This window comes from Lineus longissimus, chromosome 9 (genome assembly GCF_910592395.1).
Source record: "Lineus longissimus chromosome 9, tnLinLong1.2, whole genome shotgun sequence".
Taxonomy (NCBI): Eukaryota; Metazoa; Nemertea; class Pilidiophora; order Heteronemertea; family Lineidae; genus Lineus; species Lineus longissimus.
Window position 1 is genome coordinate 15,982,643 of NC_088316.1, and position 15,973 is coordinate 15,998,615.

General features: G+C 43.4%; 2 protein-coding genes and 1 long non-coding RNA gene across 4 annotated transcripts; 2 read left to right on the forward strand and 1 right to left on the reverse strand.

Annotated features, from left to right (window-relative positions):
• Positions 1-245: 245 nt before the first annotated feature.
• On the reverse strand, positions 246-1,919 carry LOC135493831 (cytochrome c oxidase assembly factor 5-like). The gene is made up of 4 exons (XM_064781422.1): positions 1,866-1,919; positions 1,339-1,467; positions 983-1,087; positions 246-716 (listed from the first exon to the last, which is right to left on the reverse strand). Exons 2-4 carry the CDS (start codon positions 1,447-1,449, stop codon positions 675-677), a joined length of 258 nt encoding a protein of 85 aa, XP_064637492.1. The 5' UTR covers positions 1,450-1,467; positions 1,866-1,919; the 3' UTR covers positions 246-674.
• Positions 1,920-2,957: 1,038 nt separating this feature from the next.
• On the forward strand, positions 2,958-6,974 carry LOC135493868 (uncharacterized). The gene is made up of 3 exons (XR_010448307.1): positions 2,958-3,012; positions 3,119-3,199; positions 5,826-6,974. It is a non-coding gene; the product is annotated as an uncharacterized LOC135493868 (long non-coding RNA).
• Positions 6,975-12,011: 5,037 nt separating this feature from the next.
• On the forward strand, positions 12,012-15,872 carry LOC135493135 (cysteinyl leukotriene receptor 1-like). 2 transcript variants are annotated; one of them, XR_010448194.1, is made up of 5 exons: positions 12,012-12,453; positions 12,782-13,002; positions 13,416-14,766; positions 14,906-15,126; positions 15,364-15,838. XR_010448194.1 is itself a non-coding variant. In XM_064780100.1 (4 exons), the coding sequence occupies exons 2-4, from the start codon at positions 14,453-14,455 to the stop codon at positions 15,870-15,872; spliced, it is 1,044 nt and encodes a 347-aa protein (XP_064636170.1). In that variant the 5' UTR covers positions 12,012-12,453; positions 12,782-14,452. The 2 variants fall into 2 exon arrangements, 1 of the variants encoding a protein (XP_064636170.1); XM_064780100.1 differs by having other exon boundaries at positions 12,782-14,766; positions 15,364-15,872.
• The last annotated feature ends 101 nt before the right edge of the window (positions 15,873-15,973 follow it).

A 15,973-nucleotide genomic window follows, 5' to 3' on the forward strand; every position in this document is an offset into this window, starting at 1 on the left:
CAAATCATTCACTGGTATACATGTACCTGGAGGACTTTTCAATCGTATTGGATGATGCATATTATTCAGGATTTAATCCATGCACGCAGGAGCTTTATGAGCTGATTATAAGTGTTATACAAGTATGAATGGATAGCCCAGGCCACAATCTCTTACCAAGGCAGGAGACTCCCTTAGGTTTCTTTGACAGTATACAGGAATATATTCTGATTGAAGGGTATAACTCTATAAACTATAATTTACAAACAAACACACATGTTTTATTATTTATATAAGTTATACAAACTTGATGGTTTTCATCAAGAGCAGACACTGTCTCTATGCACTCTCACTTGTTTATCCTAAATCATTTTCACAAAATGTTCCAAAAGACAACCTTGTGTACATGATGTGTTATCTCACACTACAATATGCTGCTCTCCAATACCCCTGTCATATTATTATTTACATTGGTACAATGTTCCTTGCTCTATCTTTCCAACTGACAAATATTCAGTATTTGCAGCAGATTGTAATCGGGACATTTCATTCAATGGGATGCTGCAAAGAGCGGTGCATTGTGGCAGGGAGGAGTATAATCGTCCTTGCCACCCACGTCCATGCCCAAGTGTCACTTTAAGATCTTCCTGTGTCCAAATATCATGCCGCATTCAAATCTAAGCAATAAGGGAAGACTAGTAACCCTTCCTTCCTCTAAACCGTGTCCTCATATCAAGCTGAAACAAAGAAGGGAAAATATTGAAATAAAAGCCTGAAAGCATCTGTAAATTGACATACATGTAAGTTCAAGGACGTGGTTTCACCCTGGTAACGCTAACTCCACGATGCCAACAATACACTAAATAAGCCATAGTCACCTGGTACGTGGTAACAAATTGGATCAACCAAGTACCCGAGATGTCACAATGATCAAATTTCCTAGCTGTAGTATAAGTTACCTGCCAACCCACTTCATGATTGAATGGAGACTAAATATTCTTACCACTGATCTTTTACATTCAAAAAATGCAACCCTGAGAGCATGACATTCACTTGGGACCTTAGCATCATGTCCCTGTCGTAGACATTCTAAAGGAGTATTTTTATCCTGAAATGGGATGAGAAATATTTTTAGCCCAATGATTTTCATTTCTAAGACCTACATCACCTCAGAATGGTGTGGCAGACTTGCTAAGAAACACACTTTACACAATAATAAAATGCCCTTCTACACTGCCAGTCCCAAAATGATGTGTCCCCCTCCAAAAAGGAATTACTCTTCTGTTATCTTCTGGAATTTGCATGCCAAAATCATGTTAAAGTCCCAAACTTCATAAAGATCACTATTCAGGTACCTACAAGTCGGACGCAGTCACTTTTTAAAAGGCATTCCTTTAGGTCTTCTCTCAAGCCTGAACAAGCTACATTCGATGGAGGTCGATCCTCTTCCTCAATTCCATACTTTGGCATTTTGCAATAATAAGAAGCCTGAAAAGAAAGGACAATTTTTTAGAGTAAGTAATGGCAACAATAAAATTAATTAACTTTATTCCAAAATATTGAAAATTTTGAAGAATGCTCTTACACAGTGTCACAACCGCAAAATCTCCGACATTGACAACTTCACACATGCCCATATAAGACTTTATTTTGGCTACCATATATTGGGTTAAAAATAATAAATCCGGTATTTGAGAGGAATGACCTCCACCTTGCTTGGCAATGGTTCTTGCCAGGACCAACAAATCTATTCTCGGACAAAGGGGTAATTTCCATTTAACGAAATCCGAAGGTCATTCACTTGCTTCTATGATGAAAATCATATATGATGATGCACAGTGCATATTCTATTTTGTCAAAAAGAGGAAAAAGAACATAATATTTGCCTTCTTCCAAATGTTGTTTGTTGGTTTACCAAAACATGGGCGCTGACATCTTTCTTTTTTCTCACAGACTTATTCCATATCGACCGTCATTTTTCCTCACTGACTTATTCCATATCGACCGTGCATGTTCTGATCGCTCCATCCTGAGATTCAGGGGTATCCCCTGCGTCATAGCTATCTTTGCATCCAGAGATCAGCATTTTTTACTCCTAGCTCCTATGTCATATATCGAGAGGCGGAGTAATATGTAAAGAGATGTCCAACACCCGCACTTGAACAGTGGCGCCGGTGTGCAAGGGATAGTAGTCCTAGGGCTGATAGTCCGTGTAACAATAGCCCGCATTGCTGAATGTTTTGGTTAGGGTTAGCGGTACAATAGATCATGCTGCTTATTTGGTCAAATACAATGCTACCGGACTATGACTCCAGGGGGACTATATCCGCTGTCACACCGGTGTGAATAAATCTATCTGGGTCGTGCGTTCCATCGGCATTTCCACCTGCCATCACTCGATGACGTCTGACGTCACCAGAGCAATCGCCGTCTCGATCGCGGCATTCTCATTCGCTGAACAGACACCTGCCATTGATATAGCCTGATGGCTGCTAGCTAGCTGATCGTGGTGGGAAAAAAACACGATTTGATCAGTCATAACTCTCAGCTAGACAGGCGGAGCAGCATAAGCTATCAATTCATCTGAGCGCACCCAACGTACGCGAAAACGGACCACTTTCAATCGCTCGGTGCGCAAACTTGAACTTGAATTAAAAAAAAATTGCCATGTGTGAATACTACTGGCTATAAATTTCAACAATCATGTTACGTCACGTAGACTAGACTTGTTTAAAAACACCACAAAAGCCAAGTTTCCGCGCAGTTATGTCACTTGTTGTCCGACTCCTGTTTATCCGACCGTGACCTCGTATTTGACCAATCAGCTTTATATTGTGAGCATTTTCGTGTATGGGTCAATGAATTTGATTGAAAATCACAATTTGAATAGATGAGTGGTTTGGTAACCTCTCTGACATAACGTACTCAATACGGGGCGTTGAATTTGGCTGTACTCCTGGTATGACAGACCGGTTTTGGGAACACAAGCGTTCAGTTGTGTCGACGCCAAGTCGAAGCACTGGTTCAACATTGGTGAGTTCAGCCTAATTTCTCCACAACTTTTTCTCCCCAAATTTTGCGACTATTGTCTGATACAATGTACAATCTTATCTTATCTTTTCATTTTCATTTCTTGCAGACGCCAGACTCCTTGTCATGTCTAGGTCGCCCAATGCTGCCCAACCGGTTTATCACAAGATACGACGTGAACACCACCATGGTGAGTTATTTTTCTCTATCGAAACTTCCTTGATCGCACATATATGTATTCTTTTGAAACTTCTCATCTCTGCAGCCATGGCGGATCCAGAAATTTGGGAAAGAAGCGGGGGGGCGCTGCCCCACCAATGAGAACTCATGATAGACCCGAAGGTGCAATCCTGAAAATGAGGGGGAGGGTTCTTGAGGAGAGGTGCCCTAAAATATCAAAGAGGGATGACTCATGCGGGACCCCTAAATCCGCCACTGCTGTGAATATTTCCATACTCGGCTCAGCTGACCTTTGAAAGGAGGACACTGTTAGCCCATACCCTATTTATGGTACTATATCGTTCTGGCAGCAAGAAATTGAGACGATCGGTCATGTCTGCCATGTTTTATGACGTCACACGCAACGTGCTTGGGGCAATGTGTCACGCGCTCATAACACTTTCTATCTCTGAACCAATCAGCCCTTGGTACTGTGACATGTGATATGTATGACCTTGACCGGGTCAGAAAGATAAGGCATACAATCGAATTAGTTCAGAGACATTTACAAATTACATGAAGACATGGCAGAAATTACCAATCGTCTCGGTGATCACTAAATCCTAAAGGCTGGAGAGAGGTAATTATAATATGATCTCCACCGCCCGACCCGATGACGTCATTACCGGAATTCCGGGTGGCAACTTCTAGCTCATCGATTACTTCAGAACTGAAGTTGCCGCCATTGTGATGAAATACCTGGGGTATTTCCCACCCGGAATTCCGGTAATGACGTCATCGGGTCGGGCGGTGGAGATCATATTATAATTACCTCCCTCTTGCCTTTAGGATTTAGTGATCACCAATCGTCTCATTTCACCTCTGTGCTGCCAACTGTGCGACGATCGAGGATCAGTCGGAGATCAGCATCCCAGAGCTTTAATAAACCCTGCCAGTTGTTCCCAGGCTTGTGTTATGAAATGACCATGGTTTAGTGATAGGCCTACCCGCTCTTGTATTCAGTGGTATTAAATGGACAACTGTGGCATGATATGGTGGTTTTTCCTACAAAAATGGCTTCAGTAGAACCGTGACTTCTCAGTCCAAGCAGGAAAATTGAAATACATCATTGAACTGCAATAAACAGTGCACAAAAACTGGGTGTAACCTTAGGCCTGCCTGAATTTCACAGGTCATGTACAAAACTGCCTCGCACACTGGCGAAAATCGTTATTTGAGATAAGTGGCGGCGCATGGTGACAAGCAGAGGTATTATCTTCCTGGCCAGGGAAATCCCACGCCCAGGTTGTCCCTTTAAAGCTTACATGCATGCATAAAAACCCTAAGGGCCAAATTAGAAAAGACGGAAAGGATGAAGTGGCGAGAGTTCCGAGTTCGAACCCGCTCGAGGAATATTTTTAATTTTTTTCTTTCTCTGTGGCCTGTCTCGTCAATGAACTTATGTTTGTGCAGTCAAGTGAGACCTGTCGCAGGGTGTCTATCATGTTTCAAGTGCAGTTTGTCTTTGGTGGTCGGGCGTTTGTGTTTTCTATCTTTGCCGTTTGGGTTTTTATGCATGCATGTCAGCTTTAAGTATGTTTTCGCGTGGTCACGAAGATGATAAATGTGAATAATGACACCAATGCATTGGCCCTGCGGTCACGTGGTGGCTTTCAAAGATATCCTTGTGCCGTCGGTAGGAAGCTGCTGAAAGCCGCAGCAAACCAGCAGCAAACAAAAGACGGGCTACTTAAAATCTCTTTCGGGAGCAGTAATAATCTCGTCACCATTGAGTTTTACCTATAACTCCTATAAAAGTATAAAGATGGTGTGCGAAGATAAATTTCGGCCATTTTGTTACCATTTTAATATCTTACTGTATGCGCCTGCTTAATCGCCCGCCCGCGAATTTTTTCCTGAACCTTTCGGGCAGTACAGTGTACATTTGTACACAGGTTCTCAGCCAATCAGAATCCGATAAATCTGTGTCGTCATCGGGGCGTCATCATGAAACTCAGAAGTAAGCTTGTATTGTTTTGTGCTTGTTAATCAAATTTGAAGCATACAGTATCAAAACATACTGGAGGAAGACCATACACACGAGGCAGTATCGAAAGACAAGTCTCATTGCAGAGAAACATATTCCTACTGGAGGAAGACCATTCACATGAGACAAGTCTCATTGTATATTCATGCTCAATATGATATCTGAAGGGCTATCCCTTGGATCTTGGAGATGGGCTATTGTTATTGTCCTTCCTGTAGGTATGTTGCAGGCAGCAGAAATAACTAAAGTATCTAAAATCAAGGGAACAAGGGAAAAGAAACGCGTTATAACAATAAAATGTAAAGAGTAAAAAAGAAAAAGAAAAAATGTAGTCCACAATCGGATTCGAACTCACGACCTTTGGATCGAACATCGTATTCTGCCATTTCTGACGAGCGCTCTCCCAACTGCTCTAAAGTTTCTAAGACTTCTGACGTCATGTATTTGTCGAAAACTGATTGACTGAAAGTCCCTGTACAAATGTACACTATAGTGCCCAAAAGGTTCAGGAAAAAAAAATTCGCACCCGCCCTTTTCAGATAGACAGTTAGCCCATCTATCACTTCGATCTATCTACCGTAGCTGTCATGGCCAATACTTTTTCTTTCAGAAGCCCCGACTTGAACTTTCAAGAAATGGTTGGGTTTGGTCAAGGGACTGGTATTGGATCTGATATATCATCATTGTTGTCACACCTTTTCGCTAAAAATGATATCTTGAAAATGCTTGGTATTGCTCCTTGTGAGGTGTTACCCAACGTTAATGACGCCTGTCTGTATAAGTGGTACATACTTGACACCTATGGCGAAGGATGAGCCAGTTATTTTCGAGTTTGTACTTTGGGTGCATCTCGTTCCTCGGGTTGCATTGCGCCCGCGACCCCATAGGAGTTCCTGGTCTTGTCTCTCCGCCCCCAACCCCGATAAACTCTGTGTACCGTGAACGAATGCTCATCAGGTCGACAGTTATTTGACGGCGTAAATCCATCCATATTAACTGGCGCTGCGGCTGCGCTCAATAGACTCCGTTGGGGAGTCTGAGCCTGATAGGGTGTACCAGTCCAGCCGGTTATGTACGGTTGGTATGCTCTATGATATGGATCTCCAGCCACCTGTCAGCTAGGGGCAGACCCCAGTGTCTCAACCCTGGGTCTCAGAGGCGGTAACTTCTAGTCAGGCAGCGCGCTATGTCTGGTTAGGCGACATGGGTTACCAGGGCATCCACAGCCAAAATGGTTTGCACATGGAGGTCATCGCGACCGACTTGTGAGGGGGAAGAAGTGATGTCCATGGCGGTTTCAAATTGATCTGACGACCCCCGCGTCTTCTGGACAGGGAGGGGTTCATGTGGCCAAATCCTGTCAGCTAAATCCTATCGTTAGCATCGTTCGCGGTACATGGAAACCAAGGGCATGGAACCCTTTTTTTGTCTTGGTTTAATTACTCTGAGGATTTCAATGATGATATATATATTTAGATCCACAGGTATAGTCGGTACACGTGGCGACTCGCCACATGAACATTTTAAAAGTTTTTTTCGAGCATTGTTAAAAGTTATGAGAATAAATTTCTTCTTTGGACGTGTTTTTTTTACCAGAATGACAATCAAAAAGTTTGTCACTGGAGCATTTCCCCATCCCCCACCCCAGCCCTAGAATAATATACAGACTAAATAGTATCTTTGGACTGTACTGGTAATATAGGTCAGTCACGAAAAATAAAATATATATTGGACTGTACTGGTAATATAGGTCAGTCACGAAGAATAGCATATGTATTGGACTGTACTGGTAATATAGGTCAGTCACGAAAATGAAATATATATTGGACTGTACTGGTAATATAGGTCGGTCACGGAGAATAGAATGATATTGGACTGTACTGGTAATAGAGGTCAGTCAAAAAATATATATATATATTGGACTGTACTGGTAATATAGGTCAGTCACGAAAATATCTGAAAGTCTGTGCCCCATTGTTGACGAATATAATATCGTGAGGACTTTATCAATAGTCACGGTCCCTGGCCCCTCCCACATAAAAATCATTAGCAAGTCACTGCAGGCAATAGCTTCAGTATTGTTATTGTATAAACATGTCTTAAACATTATAAACGGCCCTATTTGTGGGGTTACATTGGGTTCTTGCTGGGGTCATGGTGTCCATGTCCGATTCTGCATTTTGTGGACTTGTAAATCAGTCCAGCAGTGACATTGCGTTTTGTGGACATGTAAGTCTGTCCAGCAGTACCAAGTTCCACCCCAGCAATTACCAATAAGACCTGCACGTGACTTTAAGGTAAATAGCTATGCAAGTGCGGTCGAGACAATACGCGATGTATGCATTGGAAGAAGGAAATTTGCAAAGAATGGCTGGAACTGTCTGTACAGCTCTCGTTTATGAAACAATGGGCGATTTGAAAGACGTCTCCTGAACAGATCGCTCATTGTTTACTGAAGCAGCATTCGAATTGTCTCCAATTTTTTCAGGTGGATTGCTCCATCTCGTGTGGTTTCGCTGTCCCGTCCCAAGAATCGAGCCAACGCAACCGAGGCCACTTCCGAGAGATAAATATTCAGGATGCCAGATTTGTGGAACACAATTGAGGTAAATGAGATAAAATTCGATAAGCTGGCTACAGTTGATGAAATGAGGCTTTAGGTCCGTCATCATGTGACTGATATTGTGACAAACCCGAGGCAGGTTGACCACCATTGCCTGACAATTCAATTTAATTGATTCATCTTATTAGTGCCAATGAGGCTGTCACAGACATAAACATGTGTATAGACATATTACTGATATGCTATGATAGAAGATTTTAAAAAAAAACGTCATGAAAAATGATCAAATACTTCAATTTCTTAAATTGTATATTTCAATGTTTCTTGGTATCTAAATCTTCCCTTTCTATTCCAGGCCAGTAGTCAAGAGCCATGATCAGGGAACAGCAGTTCCCAACGGAATTGACCCTTTTCTTGTTGTAATTCATGCTGTTGGCTCAGAATGGGTTGACACTCAACTGTTTTCGACCCTGAAAATTAAACATCGAACATTGTTACTCTTTGTTAAAAGTGAACCTTGCAAAATATGTGCTTATTCCTGAAATCAATAGCACTTCATGTATGTACTCGCTGATCCAGAATATTGCTATTTCTTGTTCCGTTTTCAATGTGGCAATCCATTTATCGTATCTGAGCTATTTCACAGCACAATACGTGCAACATTACAACAATGGAGCTATTTCTTGATCACAGCAAAAATGTGTTTCTACATTGTTTTACTCAAATGATGTATGGATGAGCCTTATTGACATATTTGTTTTCAAGAGGAATTGGTTGTAGGTTTTCTTTCTTTTTTCTTAAGGCAGGCCTAATTTAACAGAAGGCCTATATTTTAGGTAGGATATTATTTATACTAGAGGCCCATATCAGTTTTGAGATCAATTTCCTCTTGAAGACAATAAACGTCAATCGAGTCTCTGCACTATTTTGATTGGGCGGTTTTGGGCTGAAATACAGTTCAAGAGAATGCTCCATGGGTGTTAACAGAATATGTCATTGTTTTGGTCAGCAATCAGTTCTTGCCACCTTGAAAGCGGTCACGGTTACTTACGACTTGCACATTGTTCAATTGTTATTATGCTATTGTCATTTGCCTTTCCCCCCCCCCCCCTCCCCCAATCCTTATCGACACTCACAGTGCACCACCCTCCATCCCATGCCCCGCATGCCCACTGACCCAACATCTGATCCCTTGACACGCTTGCTCAAGCGGCGGCTCAAGCGGCGTCAGCAGTATCAACGTTGTGTTATTGTATTCCAAGTTTTGCATTTTTCATATGTACAGTATGTACTTGCCAAATAAAATGTTGTCATATCATAACCTTCGTCTCCTGTCCTTCGGTCAATAAGTGTGCGGATCACTCCCAACTAGTTCGATTAACACACTATACACTATCTTCACCTGCAACAATTTACGGTCAGCCTTTTCTGATTCCGCATGCCGGCCACTAATTCTAAGTTTTGTAGTATATATTACATACTTGCCAAATAAAAGTTGCCATATCATCAGGCTTTGTCTCTTGTCCTTCGGTCTCTCAGCGTGGGGGACACTCTCGAAAAGTTAGATTTATGCACTTACCAAACGACACCAAATGCACCTTCCTCACCAAAATACCTCACGCCTGCGGGCAGGGACGAAATAGCCCAGAGTCTGTACCGTAACTTAATTTGCATCCCGTTTCAATCCAGAATGATATATCATCAGCCTTTGGCTCTTGTCCTTCGGTCTCTCAGCGTCGGGGACACTCGAAAAGTGAGACTCGCCAAATGCACCTTCTTCACTAAAAATACCTCGTGCCTGCGGTCAGGGACGAAATAGCCCAGAGTCTGTACCGTAACTTAATTTGCATCCCGTTTCAACCCCGAATGAGATAGCCAACTTGTATGTAAGCAGTTGACGATCGAGAAGAAGAGACAGTTTTTCCAAGCCTTGCGGAGACCAACGTCCATGTATGACGACAGTTCTAAAGAGCTCTGTCTGGTTTCCGATATCTGTATGGTCATCATGGTATCAATGATTGAGCCGATTTACGAATATCGCGTAACTGAACTTAAGCAGGATTTCATGACACCACAGACCATCTTTCATACATCTTCGCTCGTGAGGGCTTGCGAAATCTGCGTAGATAAAAAATTTTAACTGACAAAGTCCCATTTCTCCACTACTCACGGAAAATAACTGGCGCTCAATGTGTGTATCTATGTGTCCCTGGAGTTCGAAGGATGTGACATTACAGAGCGTCCGATTTAGTCTCGTAAAGAGACGCGAATTATTCCAGGACATTCAAACTTGCGTTGTATCCTATCCTTACGATGTATGGTTATCCCTACAGAGGTGCTAAAAGCCCTGTCTCTTTAGTATTGGATGAGGCATCCTGCAGACAGTCCGCTGTACGCTCTTGAGAGAGACACTGACACCCCATCTCTGCCCTGAGTAACCCGTGCTTAGAGAAACTGGTAAACCGCAATCGTCACTTGAAGACAAAGCATTTGCTGGTGTTTATTCATATCATCTCCTCAGACACTACTCGAGTACTTCTTGGGTGGTACCTGATACGAGACAAATAACTGAGCTAGAACTAACCTGAAGTGCTATTTGATAAGGGCACATGAGCTGTGTCCCTTTAGTTCGAAGGATGCGACACCTCACAGTGTCCAATGCAGCTCCTTGAGAGAAAAAGACACTTAATACATTCACAGGACTTTCAAACTGCTGGGAGCGTCCCTACAGAAGTATGGGCAAAGAAGCGGACAACCCTGTTCCTCCAGTGTTAGTCTTGGGGGTAACTGATTTGGCATTACCTGGTATGGGCAACTCGTCTTGCGAGGGTGCAGATCGTGTGTCCCTTGTACTTCGAAGGATGTGACATACGACAGAGTGTCCAAAATGCCCTGACCAACAGCCATGAGGGAGGAGTTCTAGCCATCTGGAACACTTCGATCCAGGACCAGTTTTATGATGACTAGAACACTTACAATAGACGACAATATGTTGACTCAGTGACCCTCTCCTAGTTGCCGCATCGAACTTCACTATTGACAGCTTCTGTTACCAATGGTAGTTTGAAGCGTGAAGGTCAGAAGCTGTTGCTGCACAGAACATGCGATAGTCGGACCAAAACTTAGCTGTGTATTATTCTTTTAGGCAAGAGAAGTCCTCAAAGGCCATCGTGGTGGTTGCAGACGAAGCTCTCAAGACATCAAAAGAAGCCCTCGAGCTGGCGAAGCAGTCCGTGCAGAAACCACGAGAGGTCTCCAATCAGGTTGAACAGCTCAAGCAAAACTGAGTCACATAGATTTTTCATCTTCTGGGTTCTCATTTTAGATCCACGATTATCATTTTGTGACAACTTGCATGTACAGTTTGCTGGGCGGGGATTCCACAACTGGCATCCCCATGCGCAAGATATCCAAGCAAGGACAGTCATAAGATCTTTTGGGGGATTTCGCTTTCAGTTACATTGAGTACTCCAATAAAGGGCTGGTTGTGAGTGATCTCTGCCACAACAACAACATCTGCTCGAGAGCAAAATAATAGCTGCAACTATGATTGTTTTCAGTGCAACTGGAGCTGAGACCCGATACAACTACACACGAGACCTTGCGATGGAGGCTCTCAAGACGGTGCAGGATACATACACCGAGTCTCTAAAGATCTACACGGAGGCCGACGGTCTCACCGTACCCGATATTGATGCAAAACAGCTCAAGGATGATGCACAGATGATCGAAAAGGTCTCTTCAGTTCCTACCTTGCCCTGAAGATAGCGATGGCGTAGTTCTTTCATGAAGTCATTCAAAGTTCTGAACTCGCTACGTTGTGTGAGTTATTATAACTGGTGCCAGGATGCTATCTTTGAGGCTTTAAAAAAACGATGAATTTGAAGGAAACAGAGCGTTTGTAATAGCTATGTTTAGCTTAAATTCAAATTATTTGGGGCGCCATGCGATATCATCTGTAAGGAGAAGATAACAATTAGCAGTGATTCTACACGCACCGATAATGACTCAAAAGCTATCTCAATTACTGCAATTTATGTCATTAGGAGTAGTTAATCGGTTCGATATTTTGAAATTTGACCCACGACACCAATTTACTGATTTGCTGCCATATCTTTGCTTACAATCATATTTGGTTATACGATATGCATTCAACGACTTAATCATTTAATAGTAACCGTTGATAAAATTTCGCCCAGCAGCGAATAACTTTCCTCGCACCCAGCTTTGTCTCCAGTCTTTGTCTTCATGAGAGTGGATGTAGATCAATATAATTCGTCCCCAGCAATCGGACCTTATTTCAATGGGCTATAGCGTGGATTTCGATGTTACTTGACAGTACCCCCGCGCCTAATGGTAGCAGGTTAGAGGTAGTGAGTGCGTCACCCTCAGCTACCAAGCCGATGGACACCGCAGTAGTACACGCCCTGCGCATCGTCTACGCAGTCTTCACGCACTACGCTTGGATTGTCATCGTCTTCCCTGGACTTTTCGGTAATGTTATGTCAATCATTATAACACTACAGAAGGACAACAGGCGAATTTCCACATGTAACTATATGACTGCTCTCGCCTTGGCCGATTCGGTAGTCCTGATTGAGCTCGCCTGGGGATGGAGAGGACTTGGGTCTTGGTTCTGGGGGCCGGACTCATCACCCTCAGAGTTTGCCATGCAGTAAGTACCGTATAATAGCCCTATAGACATTTTTCTTTCCGTAGATTTCGCAAATAAGCTCAATTCGCGCGAGAGAAAAATCGTAAAATCAAAAGAGGGCGGCATTTATGATTTCGTATTAGTCCGTCTGCCCGCCTCAATCGAAATCGTGAAATTCTCCGCAAAAATACATGTACCTGTGTACAGTATATATAGGCTACAATGATACTTCTTAGTGATGACGACGACGACGACGACGACGACGACGACGACGATGATGGTACAAGTGTTACAAGCCCATCAGCGACAGGGTTCTTCTTCGTGCAACAGCAGCGTTTTGTTATTTCAGAATGATGTGGTACCAAGCCTATGCTTTCGGCATCCTTTCTGGGTTCTACCTCGCCGAGATGACCATCGACAGGCTCATTGTAGTAAGGTTCCCGATGGCAGCCCCCAGACTGTGCACGACACGCCGGGCCTGTGTCACCATATGCGTGACCTTAGTATTGGTCTGTGGACTTAATCTCTACATATTCTTCACGTACCGATATGTTCGAGACAAGGAAACTGGTAAGAAACCTCAGATGACATCATGATGAGCCTCCGTGCGGTGTCAATACACCGAGGGTCAAGATGCGCGTTTTCTGGAAGCTGAGCAATTAGGGGAAGGTTAACAGTATTTTTCTTGCTGAGGCGTGGCGCTCATTTTTTTCGTCGGTTGTTCGCTTCTCCGGCCCTGCACACAACGTCTATTCGAGGGTTTATGTGCAAGGCCGGAGGAGCGATTTCCTCAGATGGGCAATACTGATGTAGCCACGGCGTGGAGGTACTGCCATGGTCGACAGAACAGAAATTCAAAACAATACTGTTTTGTATTGTAGCCCCTACTGTCTGTATGCGCCATCTTTTATAGGGTTCAGTATGGTATGCGCAGGACATTACGTTTTCTCTGCAAGGTCTCTTGCAAAGTGTCATCATTCCAGGTGAAGGTGTTCTACGCATGACCATCGAAGACGCCCCTGAATTAGAAACACTCGGAAACATGTCGCAGTTGGTTATTGGGGCGATTTTGCCTTTCGTCATCATTGTCTTTTGTAACGTTTGGATCATCATCGTACTACGCAAAGCATCCACCAAAAGCGGGAAAATGGGCGTAAGCGCTGAGGGACAAAAGACGCGGGAGAAGGAGACAATGTACTTGACCAGAATGTTAATCCTTGTCAGTATTGCATACATCGTGACGTCAATTCCGTATAGGTTATATGACGTCATCATAGGACTACCAGACGTCTCATCTCATTACAAGATGAACGAAGAATACTGGAAACTAAGATTTTATTGTCAACATTTAGTTATATCAGAGTTTTGGGGGTTTAATTATGGCATCAACTTTTACTTGTACTGCTTAGGAGGTGGTCAAAAGTATAGAAATGACGTCAAAGAGAGATTGGGAAGGGTATTTCCTTGTTGCGTCAGTCGTTCCAGTGAAAAACAACCCTAGGTTTGGCCCGGTGATCTTTTAGACCTCCCCGATAGGTGCGTCAGGCATTACTAGCCTGTGAATATTCTTCATGTTTTGAGGATGGGTCGCTTCCTCTGAAAGCCAGTCATTGGCCAATATCTTTAGGTCTGTGTTTGTGGTATTTTCGCACGCCTGTGACTGCATGGTGAAATAGAAATCTGTGTCAGCGGAGAGATTATTAATATCTTTCCATCTGCTTTCAAATGGAGAATACGTCCTCCACTGACTGCGCGGAGGTTATACGCACTGTGGTTTGTAGGGACATATTCTTTATCCCATGATTGCGAACGCAACAGTTTCAAACGTGCAAGCGTAATTATTTGATCATATTTCCCGGATATTTAAACATAGTAGGCAGCTTCAACACGTTTGCAATAAAAACGTCAAATCTAGCAGAGCTGCACTCATAATTGCAGTTTTTTTCGAAATAATCGTCGTCGTCGTCGGCGTACGTGTCTGTGGCAAGAGATCCGACGCCTACAAAATCGCAGGCTCTAAATGGCGGAGCAAACTGATGTGGTTGCGGTCTCATCAGGGATCGCAGCGCCCGTTGTTGACCACGATGTGCTGGTTCTTCGTGTCGTATACCAAATCTTCACGAAGTACTCGTGGATCGTCATCATAGCTGCCGGGCTTTTCGGAAACGTGATGTCCGTCATCATTACTCTACAAAAGGACAACAGGAGGATTTCTACTTGTAACTACATGACTGCCCTCGCCATTGCCGATTCTGGTGTCTTGGTGGTGGAGCTTGTGTGGGGAATATTTCTGCACATCTGGGACACGAACCCGCCAACTGAGTTCGACATGCAGTAAGTATAATCAGAATAATTTTTCGAAGTGACGAATCGTCAAAGGTTCAGCTGCTCATCCAATTGTCGAAAAAGAAATTGGCGCTTCGACAGAACATCGACAGTTTCACAAAGAGTTGCCGTTATCTCAATATTTCAGATTGATGTGGTATCTTGCGTATGTTTTCGCCATTGCCTCTGGATTCTATCTCGCCGAGATGACAGTGGACAGACTGATAGTGGTCAGGTTCCCGATGTCCGCCCCGGCGCACTGCACAACTCACCGCGCCCTTATAACAATCGTGGCGACATTCGTTGTAATCAGTGGTCTGAATCTGTACATAATGTATGTATACAAATATGTGGAAGATGAGGACACAGGTAAGAGTGCCGCACAGATTCACCAAAAATGACAGAATCAGTTTCAACCCGTTTTGTATTCCAGCAAAAAAATGTCTCCTCGGCTAACGTCTTGTCTCGGTATATCGTTGTCGATTGTTCCCCACAATACAGTCATGCGATTGGGACATCAACCACAACTATATACGTTCTTCCAAAAACTGTGTATACTTAACCTTTCAATGTGCTAACCACAGCTCGTTTTCTTTTACGATCCAGGGCAAGGTATTCTGCGCATGACGGTAGAAGACGCCCCTGAATTGGAATCTCTTGGTAATTCAGCGCAGCTAGCTATCGGGACGATTCTACCTTTTGTGATAATTGTCTTTTGTAACCTGTGGATTTTCATTGTGCTGCACAGGGCATCAAAAGAAAGAGAGCGAATGGGTGTCAGCAAGGAGGGGCAGGAAACGCGGGCGAAGGAGACAACCTACTTGACGCGAATGTTAATCCTCGTTAGTATCGCCTACGTCATGACGTCAATTCCGTTCAGGATGTATGACGTCATCATCGGTATCCCAGAGGTCAAGGCTATATATACTGAGAATATGAAAACGGATGAGTACTGGAGCCTGCGGTATTATTGTCAGCATTTCATCATGTTGAATATCTGGGAGATGAATTTCGGGATCAACTTCTACCTTTATTGTGTTGGCGGCGGCAAGAAGTACAGGAATGATGTCAAGGAGAGATTGGGGAATATGTTATTTTGTTTTCAGGCTAAGTAGACTGATGAAGGACTGGCAAGAATGCAAAATACCATATCTTGAGGCATGTGGTCAATAATGCGCCTAATTACCACATTAATTATACAATGTATACATCGTCT